We start from the raw sequence: 17,380 nt of genomic DNA, 5'->3' as shown, positions 1-17,380 counted from the left end.
CGGTATGACACCGTGGGGTGGGGGTCGCAAGGTGGGGGTCCGGACAGACGGACAATCAGATATAAAGGTGCAGAGGGGAATGGGAGGAAGGAGGGCGAGTAGGAGGAAAAGGAGGATGAGGAGGTGGTCACTTACAGTTGCTCTAGAGAGACAAGTCCCTTAAATGCTTGTCTGTCAATTGATTGGATTTCATTCTTGTACAAATAGCTGAAAGGAGAAATAATCAGTAATATTAGTCAAAAACAAATCAAATGAATTCTCTCTAGTACCTAACACAAGTCCCTACTTCTGCATTTAGATACATTATTTATACTGTAAATGATACATTCCTCACTGTACATTTTCACGTATTCCACAGTTCTATGTTCTATATATCTTTTTTGTATAAATGTTTGTAAACTTTGTGTAAATTCCTGTTTCTGTCTCTATATGTTGTTTATTGGTAGCAGCACCATGTCACCAAGTAAAATTCTGGGTATGCGTAAATGTACTTGCTGATTCTGATTCTGACAATGAGAGAATGTCTTAGTTGAATGGCCCAGTTACTGTATGAAAGGAGCAATCATAAAACCGACTTTATGGGTTCAATGTTTTAAATAGTATTTTTACAGTTAGAAGGTCCATCCACTCAGTTATCACAATAAATTAATATTAGCTATATCACTGCATGATTGGTTTATAATTAGGTACAGATTCCATTAAATAGATGACAAATGTAAAGATTGGAAACATCCTGGGGGGAATGAACTGAGAGTCATCTTCTCTGTCAAACACACACATGGCCTCTCATTTATCACATATACAGTCCAATAGATGCTGTTCTAGGCTCTTACATAACCAACACATAAATAACCTTTTCATTTCTTGACAGTATGAAAGGCATTTGATGACAAATATATCCAGACAGCATATCTTCCTTACTAAACTTTACATGTCAACAAGGGTGATGAGGCAAATTGAACATCGATCTTGTCAAACAGACTTCAACTGAGTAGACTTACTGTTATTGGTGAAATTGAAAGCACCATGTTGCTCCACAGCCAAATAACTGTGGACTTGTTGCTGTAAGACTATGGAGTCTGAATTTTTAGCTTATCTCAGAGAGTTGGTTTACAGGCAGCCTGAGGACATTGAGGCTGATTGTAGCAAAAGCCGAACACCCAGAAGCATATGGACATGTGTGTGTGTGTGTGAGAGTGGGCTTGTATTACTATCCTTGTGGGTACCGGAATATTCTACTGTATCTTAGTCCATGCCGCTCTGTCATTGCTTGTCCATATATGTATATATTCTTAAATTCCATTCAAACTAGATTTGTGTGTATTGGGTATACAGTGGGGGAAAAAAATATTTAGTCAGCCACCAATTGTGCAAGTTCTCCCACTTAAAAAGATGAGAGAGGCCTGTAATTTTCATCATAGGTACACGTCAACTATGACAGACAAATTGAGAGAAAAAAATCCAGAAAATCACATTGTAGGATTTTTATTGAATTTATTTGCAAATTATGGTGGAAAATAAGTATTTGGTCACCTACAAACAAGCAAGATTTCTGGCTCTCACAGACCTGTAAATTCTTCTTTAAGAGGCTCCTCTGTCCTCCACTCGTTACCTGTATTAATGGCACCTGTTTGAACTTGTTATCAGTATAAAAGACACCTGTCCACAACCTCAAACAGTCACACTCCAAACTCCACTATGGCCAAGACCAAAGAGCTGTCAAAGGACACCAGAAACAAAATTGTAGACCTGCACCAGGCTGGGAAGACTGAATCTGCAATAGGTAAGCAGCTTGATTTGAAGAAATCAACTGTGGGAGCAATTATTAGGAAATGGAAGACATACAAGACCACTGATAATCTCCCTCGGTCTGGGGCTCCACGCAAGATCTCACCCCGTGGGGTCAAAAATCCCAGAACCACACGGGGGGACCTAGTAAATGACCTGCAGAGAGCTGGGACCAAAGTAACAAAGCCTACCATCAGTAACACACTACGCCGCCAGGGACTCAAATCCTGCAGTGCCAGACGTGTCCCCCTGCTTATGCCAGTACATGTCCAGGCCCGTCTGAAGTTTGCTAGAGTGCATTTGGATGATCCAGAAGAGGATTGGGAGAATGTCATATGGTCAGATGAAACCAAAATATAACTTTTTGGTAAAAACTCAACTCGTCGTGTTTGGAGGACAAAGAATGCTGAGTTGCATCCAAAGAACACCATACCTACTGTGAAGCATGGGGGTGGAAACATCATGCTTTGGGGCTGTTTTTCTGCAAAGGGACCAGGACGGATGGAGCCATGTATCGTGAGATTTTGAGTGAAAACCTCCTTCCATCAGCAAGGGCATTGAAGATGAAACGTGGCTGGGTCTTTCAGCATGACAATGATCCCAAACACACCGCCCGGGCAACGAAGGAGTGGCTTCGTAAGAAGCATTTCAAGGTCCTGGAGTGGCCTAGCCAGTCTCCAGATCTCAACCCCATAGAAAATCTTTGGAGGGAGTTGAAAGTCTGTGTTGCCCAGCGACAGCCCCAAAACATCACTGCTCTAGAGGAGATCTGCATGGAGGAATGGGCCAAAATACCAGCAACAGTGTGTGAAAACCTTGTGAAGACTTACAGAAAATGTTTGACCTGTGTCATTGCCAACAAAGGGTATATAACAAAGTATTGAGAAACTTTTGTTATTGACCAAATACTTATTTTCCACCATAATTTGCAAATAAATTCATAAAAAATCCTACAATGTGATTTTCTGGATTTTCTTTTCTCATTTTGTCTGTCATAGTTGACGTGTACCTATGATGAAAATTACAGGCCTCTCTCATCTTTTTACGTGGGAGAACTTGCACAATTGGTGGCTGACTAAATACTTTTTTTCCCCACTGTATGTTGTGAAATTGTTAGATATTACTTGTGAGATATTAATGCGCTGTCGGAGCTAGAAGCACAAGCATTTCGCTACTCCCGCAATAACATCTGCTAAACACGTCTATATGACAAATACAATTTTATTTGATTTTAAATTAAAATAAAACTGACAATTTCCCAGGTACCCACGAAGACAAAGGCTGTTTTAGGCTTAGGGGTTAGGTTTAACGATTAAAATTAGGGTAAGAATTAGGGTTAGGGGTTAGGGTTAGGAGCTAAGGGTTAAGGTTAGGGAAAATAGGATTTTTAATAGAAAAAAATGTTTGGTCCCCACAAGGATAGTAAAACATACAGTTGAAGTCGGAAGTTTACATACACCTTAGCCAAATACATTTAAACTCAGTTTTTCACAATTCCTGACATTTAATCCTATACTCAATTAGTATTTGGTAGCATTGCCTGTCAATTGTTTAACTTGGGTCAAACATTTCAGGTAGCCTTCCACAAGCTTCCCACAATAAGTTGGGTGAATTTTGGCCCATTCCTCCTGACATAGCTGGTGTAACTGAGTCAGGTTTGGAGGCCTCCTTGCTCGCAAACGCTTTTTCAGTTCTGCCCACACATTTTCTATAGGATTGAGTGCAAATTGTCCGGGTAGCCATGATTAGCTGTTCAGGAGTCTTATGGCTTGGGGGTAGAAGCTGTTGAGAAGCCTTTTGGACCTAGACTTGGAGCTCCAGTACCGCTTGCCGTGCGGTAGCAGAGAGAACAGTCTATGACTAGGGTGGCTGGAGTCTTTGACAATTTTGAGGGCCTTCCTCTGACACCGCCTGGTATAGAGGTTCTGGATGGCAGGAAGCTTGGCCCCAGTGATGTACTGGGCCGTACGCACTACCCTCTGTAGTGCCTTACGGTCGGAGGCCGAGCAGTTGCCATACCAGGCAGTGATGCAACCAGTCAGGATGCTCTTGATGGTGCAGCTGTAGAACTTTTTGAGGATCTGAGGACCCATGCCAAATCTTTTCAGTCTCCTGAGGGGGAATAGGCTTTGTCGTGCCCTCTTCATGACTGTCTTAGTGTGTTTGGACCATGATAGTTTGTTGGTGATGTGGACACCAAGGAACTTGAAGCTCTCAACCTGTTCCACTACAGCCCCGTCGATGAGAATGAGTGCGTGCTCATTCCTCTTTTTTTTCCTGTAGTCCACAATCATCTCCTTTGTCTTGATCACGTTGAGGGAGAGGTTGTTATCCTGGCACCACACAGCCAGGTCTCTGACCTCCTCCCTATAGGCTGTCTCATCGTTGTCTGTGATCAGGCCTACCACTGTTGTGTCGTCGGCAAACTTAATGAAGGTGTTGGAGTCGTGCCTGGCCATGCAATCATGGGTGAACAGGGAGTACAGGAGGGGACTGAGCACGCACCCCTGAAGGGCCCCTGTGTTGAAGATCAGCATGGCAGATGTGTTGTTACCTACGCTTACCACCTGGGGGTGGCCCGTCAGGAAGTCGAGGATTCAGTTGCAGAGGGAGGTGTTTAGTCCCAGTTTAGCTTAGTGATGAGCTTTGAGCGCACTATGGTGTTGAACGCTGAGCTGTAGTCAATGAATAGCATTCTCACGTAGGTGTTCCTCTTGTCCAGGTGGGAAAGGGCAGTGTGGAGTGCAATAGAGATTGCATCATCTGTGGATCTGTTGGGGCGGTATGCAAATTGGAGTGGGTCTAGGGTTTCTGGGATAATGGTGTTGATATGAGCCATGACCAGCCTTTCAAAGCACTTCATGGCTACAGACGTGAGTGCTACGGGTCGGTAGTCATTTAGGCAGGTTATCTTAGTGTCCTTGGGCACAGGGACTATGGTGGTCTGCTTGAAACATGTTGGTATTACAGACTCAGTCAGGGATATGTTGAAAATGTCCTTGAAATCCGTCTGGCCCTGCGGCCTTGTGAATGTTGACCTGCTTAAAAGTCTTACTCACATCGGCTACGGAGAGCGTGATCACATAGTCATCCGGAACAGCTGGTGCTCTCATGCATGCCTCCGTGTTGCTTGCCTCGAAGCGAGCATAGAATTGATTTAGCTCGTCTGGTAGGCTTGTGTCACTGGGCAGCATGCGGCTGTGCTTCCCTTTGTAGTCTGTAATAGTTTTCAAGCCTTGCCACATTCGACGAGCGTCAGAGCCGGTGTAGTACGATTCAATCTTAGTCCTGTATTGACTCTTTGCCTGTTTGATGGTTCGTCGGAGGGCATAGCGGGATTTCTTATAAGCGTCCGGGTTAGAGTCCCGCTCCTTGAAAGCGGCAGCTCTAGCCTTTAGCTCAGTGCGGATGTTGCCTGTAATCCATGGCTTCTGGTTGGGGTATGTACGTACGGTCACTGTGGGGACGACGTCATCGATGCACTTATTGATGAAGCCAGTGACTGATGTGGTGTACTCCTCAATGCTATCTGAAGAATCCCGGAACATATTCCAGTCTGTGCTAGCAAAACAGTCCTGTAGCTTAGCATCTGTGTCATTTGACCACTTTTTTATTAACCGAGTCACTGGTGCTTCCTGCTTTAGTTTTTGCTTATAAGCAGGAATAAGGAGGATAGAGTTATGGTCAGATTTGCCAAATGGAGGGCGAGGGACAGCTTTGTATGCGTCTCTGTGTGTGGAGTAAAGGTGGTCTAGAGTTTTTTTCCTCTGGTTGCACATTTAACATGCTGGTAGAAAATAGGTAGAATGGATTTCAGTTTCCCTACATTAAAGTCCCCGGCCACTAGGAGCGCTGCCTCTGAATGAGCGTTTTCCTGTTTACTTATGGCCTTATACAGCTCAATGAGTGCAGTCTTAGAGCCAGCATTGGTTTGTGGTCGTATATAGACAGCTACGAAAAATATAGAAGAAAACTCTCTTGTTAAATAGTGTGGTCTACATCTTATCGTGAGATACTCTACCTCAGGCGAGCAAAACCTTGAGACTTCAGGTGTTTGGAAATTGCTCCCAAGGATGAACCAGACTTGTGGAGGTCTACAGTTTTTTTTCTGAGGTCTTGGCTGATTTCCTTTGATTTTCCCATGATTTCAAGCAAAGAGGCACTGGGTTTGAAGGTAGGCCTTGAAATACATCCACAGGTACACCTCCAATTGACTCAAAATATGTCAATTAGCCTATCAGAAGCTTCTAAAGCCATGACATCATTTTCTGGAATTTTCCAAGCTGTTTAAAGACACAGTCAACTTATTGTATGTAAACTTCTGACCCACTGGAATTGTGATACAGTGAATTATAAGTGAAATAATCTGTCTGTATACAATTGTTGGAAAAATTACTTGTGTCATGCACAAAGTAGAGGTCCTACCGACTTGCCAAAACTATAGTTTGTTAACAACAAATGTGTGGAGTGGTTGAAAAATGAGTTTTAATAACTCCAACCTAAGTGTATGTAAACTTCCGACTTCAACTGTATGCTGTGTGTGTGTGTGTCGTCTGTGAGAGAGAGAGAGAGAGAGAGAGAGAGAGAGAGAGAGAGAGAGAGAGAGAGAGAGAGAGAGAGAGAGAGAGAGAGAGAGAGAGAGAGAGAGAGAGAGAGAGAGAGAGAGAGAGAGAGAGAGAGAGAGAGAGAGAGTGCTGAGGCCTGGAAGTGTGGGGTCTGCGTGGGAAACCGGATGGAGTCGGGAGCTGTATGGTCAACTCTCGAGGGGAAGAGTACTGAGGCCTTTTGCTTGAATTACTCCAAAGCCTCTGTGGCTTCATCCTTATACAGTTCAATGAGAACTCAACTGACCCGCCATTTTAGTCTGACTGTACACCCGCAAACATGTGTTGTGAAACTGTTCGAGAGACACAAAGAGAGATGTTATTCCTCACTGCCAATGACAGAATACTGAGAAGAACCCAAGGCCTGTAACGTAATCTCGGTCCGTAATCTCTGACTATCTAATGAAATGTCTAACTATGCAACCTGACCCAATGCCAGGGTAAAACTCAATCAGACAAAAATAACAGCAACAGAAACCACAACAAACCACAACAGGAGATTTGGATTTAGATCACAGATAAGTAAGGCCCTGAGTGCTTCCTGACCATGTGACCTGACTGGGACGATACTCAAGAGCCCTGGTTAGGCTATAGCTTAAAGATCACATGGGACAGGGTGTACTTGTACATCAAGCTGCCTCCCACTACTAGTGCTGATCGATTAACCGTAATTTCGGTAATTTTTCAGTTTTTGAACAACTAATTGACCGATGTCGGTAAAATTATTTGAATTCTATTTATTTATTTATTTTTCCTGTGAGCTCCATGGGCACATTGCACAGTGTCTCTAGAGATAAATCAGATCCATCCTGAACGTGCGATGTTGTAGTTTCCAACAGGCCAAAATTCTACTAAATTTAGTGCGTAAAACATGGTAATTAACTACAATGACCATAATCCATTGCGCATCTACTTGTCCGGTCTGTGTTTCTTTTAAGAATGCACAATCGCATGAGGATATACAGAGAGCAGGTGTTGATTCGTGATGTATCTCTACCCGAAAATACATGATCTAAGTGATTGATAGTTGGTATTCAACAGTCATAAAAGTATGCCTTATTTACTTTGAAGAACTACAAAATAGTGATTTTGACAGAGCAAAGGCAGCAGTTCTATATAGATGAGATGATGACTTGGAATGAAATAATAAAGTCATAAAATAAAACAAATGTAATATACACAACAACTGAAATATTTTATTAAAATAAAGTAATGTGAATAAATGATGGTTAATACAGTGCCTTGTAAAAGTATTCACCCCCCTTGGCGTTTTTCCTATTTTGTTGCATTACAACCTGTAATTTAAATGGATTTTTATTTGGATTTCATGTAATGGACATACACAAAATAGTCCAAATTGTTGAAGTGAAATTAAATAAATAACTTGTTTCAAAAAATTCTAAAAAATAAATAACGGAAAAGTGGTGCGTGCATTTGTATTCACCCCCTTTGCTATGAAGCCCCTAAATAAGATCTGGTGCAACCAATTACCTTCAGAAGTCACATAATTAGTTAAATAAAGTCCACCTGTGTGCAATCTAAGTGTCACATGATCTGTCACATGATCTCAGTATATATACATCTGTTCTGAAAGGCCCCAGAGTCTGCAACACCAATAAGCAAGGGACACCAACAAGCAAGCAGCACCATTAAGACCAATGAGCTCTCCAAACAGGTCAGGGCCAAAGTTGTGGAGAAGTACAGATCAGGGTTGGGTTATAAAAAAATATCAGACACTTTGAACATCCTACGGAGCACCATTAAATCCATTATTAAAAAATTGAAAGAATATGGCACCACAACAAACCTGCCAAGAGAGGGCCGCCCACCAAAACTCACGGACCAGGCAAGGAGGGCATTAATCAGAGAGGCAACAAAGAGACCAAAGATAACCCTGAAGGAGCTGCAATGCTACTCAGTGGAGATTGGAGTATCTGTCCATAGGACCACTTTAACCCGTACACTCAACAGAGCTGGGCTTTACGGAAGAGTGGCCAGAAAAAAGCCATTGCTTAAAGAAAAAAATAAGCAAACACGTTTGTTGTTCGCCAAAAGGCATGTGGGAGACTCCCCAAACATATGGAAGAAGGTACTCTGGTCAGATGAGACTAAAATTGAGCTTTTTGGCCATCAAGGAAAACGCTATGTCTGGCGAAAACCCAACACGTCTCATCACCCCGAGAACACCATCCTCACAGTGAAGCATGGTGGTGGTAGCATCATGCTGTGGGGATGTTTTTCATCGGCAGGGACTGGGAAACTGGTCAGAATTGAAGGAATGATGGATGGGATAAATATAGGGAAATTCTTGAGGGAAACCTGTTTCAGTCTTCCAGAGATTTGAGACTGGGACAGAGGTTCTTCTTCCAGCAGGACAATGACCATAGGCATACTGCTAAAGCAACACTTGAGTTGTTTAAGGGGAAACATTTAAATGTCTTGGAATGGCCTACTCAAAGCCCAGACCTCAATCCAATTAAGAATCTGTGGTATGACTTAAAGATTGCTGTACACCAGCGGAACCCATTCAACTTGAAGGAGCTGGAGTAGTTTTGCCTTGAAGAATGGGCAAAAATCCCAGTGGCTAGATGTGCCAAGCTTATGGAGACTTGCAGCTGTAATTGCTGCAAATGGTGGCTCTACAAAGTATTGACTTTGGGGGGGGGGGTGAATAGTTATGCACGCTCAAGTTTTCTGTTTTTCACCCCAAAAAATATTTTGCATCTTCAAAGTGGTAGGCATGTTGTGTAAATCAAATGATACAAACCCCCCAAAAAATCAATTTTAATTCCAGGTTGTAAGACAACAAAATAGGAAAAATGCCAAGGGGGGTGAATACTTTCCCAAGCCACTGTAAGCAGTAATGGGCAGTCACTACCATCATGTGTCTGTTGTTAATTGTTTTATTCTGTGTTATAGTATTCAACCCACATAATGCATAGTGCATTTAATGTAAAAAAATATATAGCGAAACCGAAATCAAAAACCATGATTCTTGTTTAATAATCGAACCAAAACCTTACCGACCTCAAAAAGCACAAATCGCTCAGGACTACACACTACAGAAACAGGAGAGACTCCTGCTCCTATGAATCATTCCGGCTGGCACAAGCTAAGGCTACTTACTTCTAGATTACATCAGATGGTCAGGAAAGACTTCTGACATTAGTCATTACCATGAATCATATTCCCGTAACACTAGACCCTTTGACCAAGAGCTGACCCTTAAAGGGGCTGTACAGACTTCTGTCAGGTCATACAGTGGAGGGCACATGAAAGACCTCAGGGAGGGGGCTTTACTGGGGCCTAAGGGAGGTAGAGGGACAATCCCCCAGGCTATGATGGCAGGGTGAGAGGTGCAGGGGTAAAGGGTTGATCACAAGGGCATGGTCAGTGTGCTGGCCTCAGATTATCTCTGCTTTAATGGGACAGGGCCTTATAATTAAAACTAGACAAACAACCATGGGAGTCACCCCCGCTACGCTGCAGTTACAGCATTCAAAGAGGAGAGGGTGTGTGTGTGTGTGTGTGTGTGTGTGTGCGTGAGTGACTGACACATCCCCCAGCCTTCCCCTCCTCTACAGCAGTTGACGAGCTAGCCTCAGAAACATTGTTTGTCTGAGATGTTTGAGGTAACTAAGCAGAACTGGACCTCATGACATAATGGCCTCTGTCCCAGATACTGTCTTCTTATTTATAATATTCATGTTAAAAATTACTTTGCAAAACCAATACAGATGGTAGTTTCGGACACGCTATGCATTTGGAATATCAGTATCTACACACACCAAAGTAGGATTTTACTTAATTTGTCTGTCTCAAGTTATTCTCATGAACTTATCAATCACATGATAATCAGCTATGAGTAAAGACAAAACAGAGATCTACAGAACAGCCAAAAAATATCTAATCAAAGTTTTGTACAGTTCAACCATTCCAACGCCTACAGTGAGCCTGGTGGGCTGAAGGTCTAAATGATCTAACCCGGGGGTGAAAGGAGGAGATGAGAAGGTTAATGGAGGGGAAGATGAGACTGAGTAGGTGGAGAGGCTAGAGAGACATTTCAGAAATACTTATCGCATGTGAATGTAAACACAGACATCGTTTCCACCACAACTGACGGGAGCTGGGGTTATAATGGGGAGTGACTAACAAAGATAATCTGATTTGCCATTAGGCAAATATAATATATTTTAGGGCTGTCCCCGACTAAAAAAAATCTGTTCTTTCGACCAATCGATTGGTCAACATTTGTATACGTGTATTTTTCCATATACAGTTGTAGTCGGAAGTTTACATACACCTTAGCCAAATACATTTAAAAATGCCCTGTCTTAGGTCAGTTAGGATCACCACTTTATTTTAAGAATGTGAAATGTCAGAATAATAGTAGAGAATGATTTATTTCAGCTTCTATTTCTTTCATCACATTCCCAGTTGGTCAGAAGTTTACATACACTCAATTAGTATTTGGTAGCATTGCCTTTCAATTGTTTAACTTGGGTCAAACGTTTCAGGTAGCCTTCCACAAGCTTCCCACAATAAGTTGGGTGAATTTTGGCCCATTCCTCCTGACATAGCTGGTGTAACTGAGTCAGGTTTGTAGGCCTCCTTGCTCGCAAACGCTTTTTCAGTTCTGCCCACACAATTTCTATAGGATTGAGGTCAGGGCTTTCTGATGGCCACTCCAATACCTTGACTTTGTTGTCCTTAAGCCATTTTGCCACAACTTTGGAAGTATACTTGTGGTCATTGTCCATTTGGAAGACCCATTTGCGACCAAGCTTTAACTTCCTGACTGATGTCTTGAGATGTTGCTTCAATATAGCCACATAATTTTCCTTCCTCATGATGCCATCTATTTTGTGAAGTGCACTAGTCCCTCCTGCAGCAAAGCACCCCCACAGCATGAAGCTGCCACCCCCGTGCTTCACGGTTGGGATGGTGTTCTTCGGCTTGCAAGCGACCCCCTTTTTCCTCCAAACACAACGATGGTCATTATGGCCAAACAGTTCTATTTTTGTTTCATCAGACCAGACGACATTTCTCCAAAAAGTATGATCTTTGTCCCCATGTGCAGTTGCAAACCATAGTCTGGCTTTTTTATTGTGGTTTTGGAACAGTGGCTTCTTCTTTGCTGAGCGGCCTTTTAGCTTATGTCGATATAGGACTCGTTTTACTGTGGATATAGATATTTTTGTACCTGTTTCATCCAGCATCTTCACAAGGTCCTTTGCTGTTGTTCTGGGATTGATTTGCACTTTTCGCACCAAAGTACATTCATCTCTAGGAGACAGAACGCGTCTCTTTCCTGAGCGGTATGACGGCTGCGTGGTCCCATGGTGTTTATACTTGCGTACTATTGTTTGTACAGATGAACGTGGTACCTTCAGGCGTTTGGAAATTGCTCACAAGGATGAACCAGACTTGTGGAGGTCTTGGCTGATTTCTTTGATTTTCCCATGATGTCAAGCAAAGAGGCACTGAGTTTAAAGGTAGGCCTTGAAATACATCCACAGGTACACCTCCAATTGACTCAAATTATGTCAATTAGCCTATCAGAAGCTTCTAAAGCCATGACATCATTTTGTGGAATTTTCCAAGCTATATAAAGGCACTTTCAACTTAGTGTATGTAAACGTCTGACCCAGTGGAATTGTGATACATTGAATTATAAGTGAAATAATCTGTCTGTAAACAATTGTTGGAAAAATTACTTGTGTCATGCACAAAATAAATGTCCTAACCGACTTGCAAAAACTATAGTTTGTTAACAAGAAATGTGTAGAGTGGTTGAAAAACAAGTTTTAATGACTCCAACCTAAGTGTATGTAAACTTCCGACTTCAACTGTATAGACACACCCTTTGAATAAAATCTTAAGACACAGAAATTACTAAAGAGGGAGCCAGATATCAATTTAGCCTAACCAGAAGAAAAAATACCTGTTCGGCAACGTTCTCCATTTGGAGTGCCAAGTTATCTTACCATTTCTACTGATCTGCATGCCAGTTATGATTTTCATATGCACATTTTCGTGGAACAGTTTCATTTAATTTATAATAAAGTCTCCATATCTCAAAATAAATGTCATGTGTTTAATCAAAATTCTATCTAAATGAAAATGATACAAACCTAAAAGTAACTTCTATTGCCATTGCATGGCTATCTACTCCCATTTCAGAGCACTCATCTGAGTGTGCCAGAGTGCAGAATAACTGACGAATTTACGAACGCTCAACACCCATTGAATATGGCTGGTGTCAGTAAACGTTGGCAAAAAGGCGTAATTAAATTGTTGCCAGCAGCACAGTTGCAGTCACCAACGCTCTGGATAACATAAAAACACCCTAACCATCTCTGCTAGGGCGAGTAAAATGGTCAGAGTGAGCTGTTCCCTCATTTGTGTCTGGAAGTAGCTAGCAAGCTAGCCAACGTTAGCCAGTTAGCTTGGGTGCTTGGCTGCTGTTGTTAGGTCAGAACGCTTGGATCAACCCTGCTCCTCGGCCAGAGTGTCCAGTGTGCGCTCTGAACGCTCCGAGAGCGAACCGCTCTGAATTTACGAACAGACAATCTAACAACGCTCTGAGTTTACGAACGTCCAGAGCGCACTCTGAGCACAGTCTGGCACTCCAAATTGAATTTACGAACACACCCGTTGTATAAACAAGCTTTTAGTCTTGAAATCTTTGGTTGTTTAGTACATGGCCTCACATGTGAATCCTTAAAGAGCTGGGTGGGGCTAAAGCTTAAGAGGGTGTGAACGATGCTGAATGGGTGTAGACAAAGAAGAGCTCTCCAGTAGGTGTGCCAATACATTCAAGGACCATTTTCTCAAAAGTGAGGTTACAAGTTTATCAACTTTCAAAGCTGAATTACTTTCCCATTGTTCCTCAACTGTAGTGTATGATATACAATTTTTTAGCTCTGAGTCTCTACGTTTATCCAATGTAAAAAACACAATTTCAAATGTTGCTACATAAGACCGAATCGAGCCGGTCGGTCACATAGGTAAAAATAGCCAACAAATAAAAGCATTGCAGCCCGCAGGTAGAAAATATCCGGATAAAAATAAATATCCCATGAATCACATTAGCTACGCATGGCTTGTCTGCAAGGAACTTGAAACATTGTATTAACTATTAACTTGGTTTGGCCCAAAGCTCCTGCTAGCAAACTTGCAACCTATAAAAAGTAGCTCCACTGTGATGGTGAGTTAAGACAATCAGAAATAGTATCAGATCCCTAAATGGGCACATTTACATTTACATTTGTGCGCAGGCCAGGTAGCCTAGGCCTACTTCTATGCGTAATCAGGTGTGTGTCCTTACTCAAGATTGACAGGAGCGCTCCAAACAAAAGACAATTAATAAATTGACTAGTAAATGGAATGAAATAAACCAAAACATTTTGTAGCCTAGGTTGTGCACTCTGCAAACAACATGTCCACTCCTACAATGACAACGGTAAGACTAATAATGATATATTGAATGCATTAACAGAAATTACTGTAACCAAATAAACTTTGTTGATTAAAAATGATGGTAATTACCGGTAAATGTACTACTGGTGATACTGGTGTGCCTCCGCAATGGATTAGTCCACTCAGACAGACGTGAATCAGACAGGTGTCTCGTGTGCCATACATTAAAAAATATATATTATCCACTGATCGATAATTATAATTTCTTGCTCCGAAAACATGGGGGGCCAAATAAATCTACCCGCGGGCCAAATTTGGTCGGCGGGCCGCCAGTTGGGGAACCCTGCACTATGCACACTGATACTCCAACACACATACAAACACTCACTCCATCAATTGCTCACATACACATAATATGCATATACATTTATACAGACTCTACACACACCCACTCACATACAATTATCATATATGCTGCTGCTACACTGTTTATCATAATCCTGGTGCCTAGTCACCATACCCCTATACATATCTACCTCTATCGATCCAGTACCCTGCACATTGTAAATATGGTACTGGAACAGGCCCTGTATATAGTATGCTTACATACTTTATCGCGTTCTTCTTATTTTTATACCTTGCGTGTTTTTGTTCTCTTTTTAGTATTACATTGTTATTGATTACTGCATTGTTGGGGTTAGAGCTTGCAAGAAAGTCATTTCACTGTACTTGTGCATGTGACATTAAAACTTGAAACTAAACCATACTGCATAACCCGTGTTGCCTGACTGCTGCTCAAGCCCACCTCTGTACTCCTCATTGCCTTCAGGTCACCACGCAGAGACAGATAAGTACAGAGGATTAGACAATGGGGGTTCTTTTTTTTTGTCTTACTTCATTTCATTTACCACAGTAACACACTTGTTCTGTTCTGACTGAGCAATGTAGCAACGTCCAATTTACAGCCACATAGTGTGTTTGTGTTTTGTTTCCAGACAGAAGTTCGAGACAGGTTTCCCAATGCTTAATCATCAGCCGACGAGGAGCAGAGTGAAACTCAAACAACAACCCTTGGCCTATTGGGCCTGTCAGAGAAAATGGCTGCCACACTGTTTCAATGAAACCAATCGATCAATGACTTGACATTCAGAAGAGAATAACATTGACATAAAAGCATAACAACTCACAGATATTTGAGATTTTCCAGGTCTTCAAAGGTTCCTCTGGGTATCCGTCTGATGTGGTTGTTGTTGAGGAGGCTGTAAAGTCAAGAGAATGGCCATTATTTGAAAGACCTCCCAATGGAGTATTACACTTACACAAAATGAATCCATACTAAACAAGTTGAAAGTGGCCCATGCTGGCATACTATTGTGTCATGATCTAATGCTAGGCCAATGCCAGTTTAAACACAGTTCAACCTTCCAGAGTACATAATATAGTTCAGATCCCTGGCACATTGTAGCTGTTCTATAGAGCATCTGGTTCGATTCCTACAGACTGTCACAATTTGTTCTGCATTTCTAATGGCTGCCAGATCTATGAGGTAAAATCTGGACAAGGAAAAAGAATGGCTGTCACTGACTTTCTGCAACACTACAAAATCATTTTCCAATAAAGGCCCTAGTTGGTGATCCCTCAACTTAGTGCCAAAGAAATGGGCATTAATGCAGAAAAATCTGTTTTGGAAAAGGGTATGATATGTACAGTACCAGTCAAAGGTTTGGACAAACCTACTCATTCAAGGGTTTTTCTTTATTACTATTTTCTACATTGTAGAATAATAGCGAAGACATCAAAACTATGAAATAACACATATGGAATCATGTAGTAACCAAAAAAGTGTTAAACAAATTTTTTATATTTTATATTTGAGATTCTTCAAAGTAGCCACCCTTTGCCTTGATGACAGCTTTGTATACTCTTGGCATTCTCTCAACCAGCTTCACCTGGAATGCATTTCCAACAGTATTGAAGGAGTTCCCACATATGCTGAGCATTTGTTGGCTGCTTTCCCTTCACTCTGCGGTCCAACTCATCCCAAACCATCTCAATTGGGTTGAGGTCGGGTGATTGTGGAGGCCAGTACATCTAATGCAGCACTCCATCACTCTCCTTCTTGGTCAAATAGCCCTTACAAAGCCTGGAGGTGTGTTGGGTCATTGTCCTGTTGAAAAACAAATGATAAGTGCAAACCAGATGGGATGGCGTATCACTGCAAAATGCTGTGGTAGCCATGCTGGTTAAGTGTGCCATGAAATCTAAATAAATCACTGACAGTGTCACCAGCAAAGCACCCCACACCACCACACCTCCTCCTCCATGCTTCACGGTGGGAACCACACATGTGGAAATCATCCGTTCACTTACTCTGCGTCTCACAAAGACACGGCGGTTGGAACCAAAAATCTCAATTTTGGACATATCAAACTGAAAGACAGATTTCCACGATCTAATGTCCATTCCTCGTGTTTCTTGGCCCAAGCACGTCTCTTCTTATTATTGGTGTCCTTTAGTAGTGGTTTCTTTGCAGCAATTCGACCATGAAGGCCTGATTCATGCAGTCTCCTCTGAACAGTTGATGTTGAGATGTGTCTGTTACTTGAACTCTGTGAAGCATTTATTTGGGCTGTAATTTCTGAGGCTGGTAACTCTAATGAACTCTGGGTCTTCCTTTCCTGTGGTGGTCTTCATGAGAGCCAGTTTCATCATAGCGCTTGATGTTTTTTGCGACTGCTCTTGAAGAAACTTTCAAAGTTCTTGACATTTTCCGGATTGACTGACCTTTATGTCTTACAGTCATGATGGACTGTCGTTTCTCTTTGCTTATTTGAGCTGTTCTTTCCATAATATGGACTTCGTCTTTTACCAAATAGGGCTATCTTCTGTATACCCCCCCTACCTTGTCACAACACAACTGATTGGCTCAAACGCACTAAGAAGGAAAGAAATTCCACAAATTAATTTTTAACAAGGCACACCTGTTAATTGAAATGCATTCCAGGTGACAACCTCATGAAGCTAGTTGGGAGAATGCCAAGTGTGCAATGCTGTCATCAAGGCAAAGGGTGGCTATTTGAAGAATCTCAAATAGAAAATATATTTTGATTTGTTTAACACTTTTTTGGTTACTACGATTCCAAATGTGTTGTTTCATCGTTTTGATGTCTTCCCTATTATTCTACAATGTAGAAAATAGTAAAAATAAAGAAAAACCCTGGAATGAGTTGGTGTGTCCAAACCTTTGACTGGTACTGTATAAGCAGAACATTAATTGGGCAGAACACGCCTCTTCACCTCGCTCTTTTGCCTAAAAACATTTGGTCTCAATTGGCTTCTTTTGAACATTTTGGTGATGGATGCTGTACCAGGGGCCTTTGCACCCTGCCTTGGATTTTTCTTTAAACTTAAACACTGATGAACTCTACATACACTATTGTATAATCAATGTTCAGAGTGACAGCTAGACACATTCTGTCACAGACTGAAGCAGAAAAATACTGGCAGTAGGCCCCTCCAGTCTTTCCTTCACGTAAGAGCCAGACATCTTTTTCTGTCTGCCTGAG

General features: G+C 41.9%; 1 protein-coding gene across 2 annotated transcripts in view; it reads right to left on the bottom strand.

Annotated features, from left to right (window-relative positions):
* Positions 1 to 17,380, bottom strand: part of LOC121545046 (peroxidasin) — a 99,303-nt gene that overhangs the window by 41,440 nt on the left and 40,483 nt on the right. The window contains exons 3-4 of one of the 2 annotated variants that reach the window (XM_041855403.2): positions 15,002 to 15,073; positions 136 to 207 (exon numbers count right to left, since the gene is read on the bottom strand). In XM_041855403.2, coding sequence (XP_041711337.2) covers positions 136 to 207; positions 15,002 to 15,073 — 144 coding nt within the window. The remainder of the gene's footprint in view (positions 1 to 135; positions 208 to 15,001; positions 15,074 to 17,380) is intronic. The other variant, XM_045209163.1, reaches the window with a different exon arrangement.

This window comes from Coregonus clupeaformis, chromosome 29, assembly GCF_020615455.1.
Source record: "Coregonus clupeaformis isolate EN_2021a chromosome 29, ASM2061545v1, whole genome shotgun sequence".
NCBI lineage: Eukaryota > Metazoa > Chordata > Actinopteri > Salmoniformes > Salmonidae > Coregonus > Coregonus clupeaformis.
Note: the sequence above shows the minus strand (reverse complement) of the source record. Positions and strands in the feature narration are given on the sequence as shown.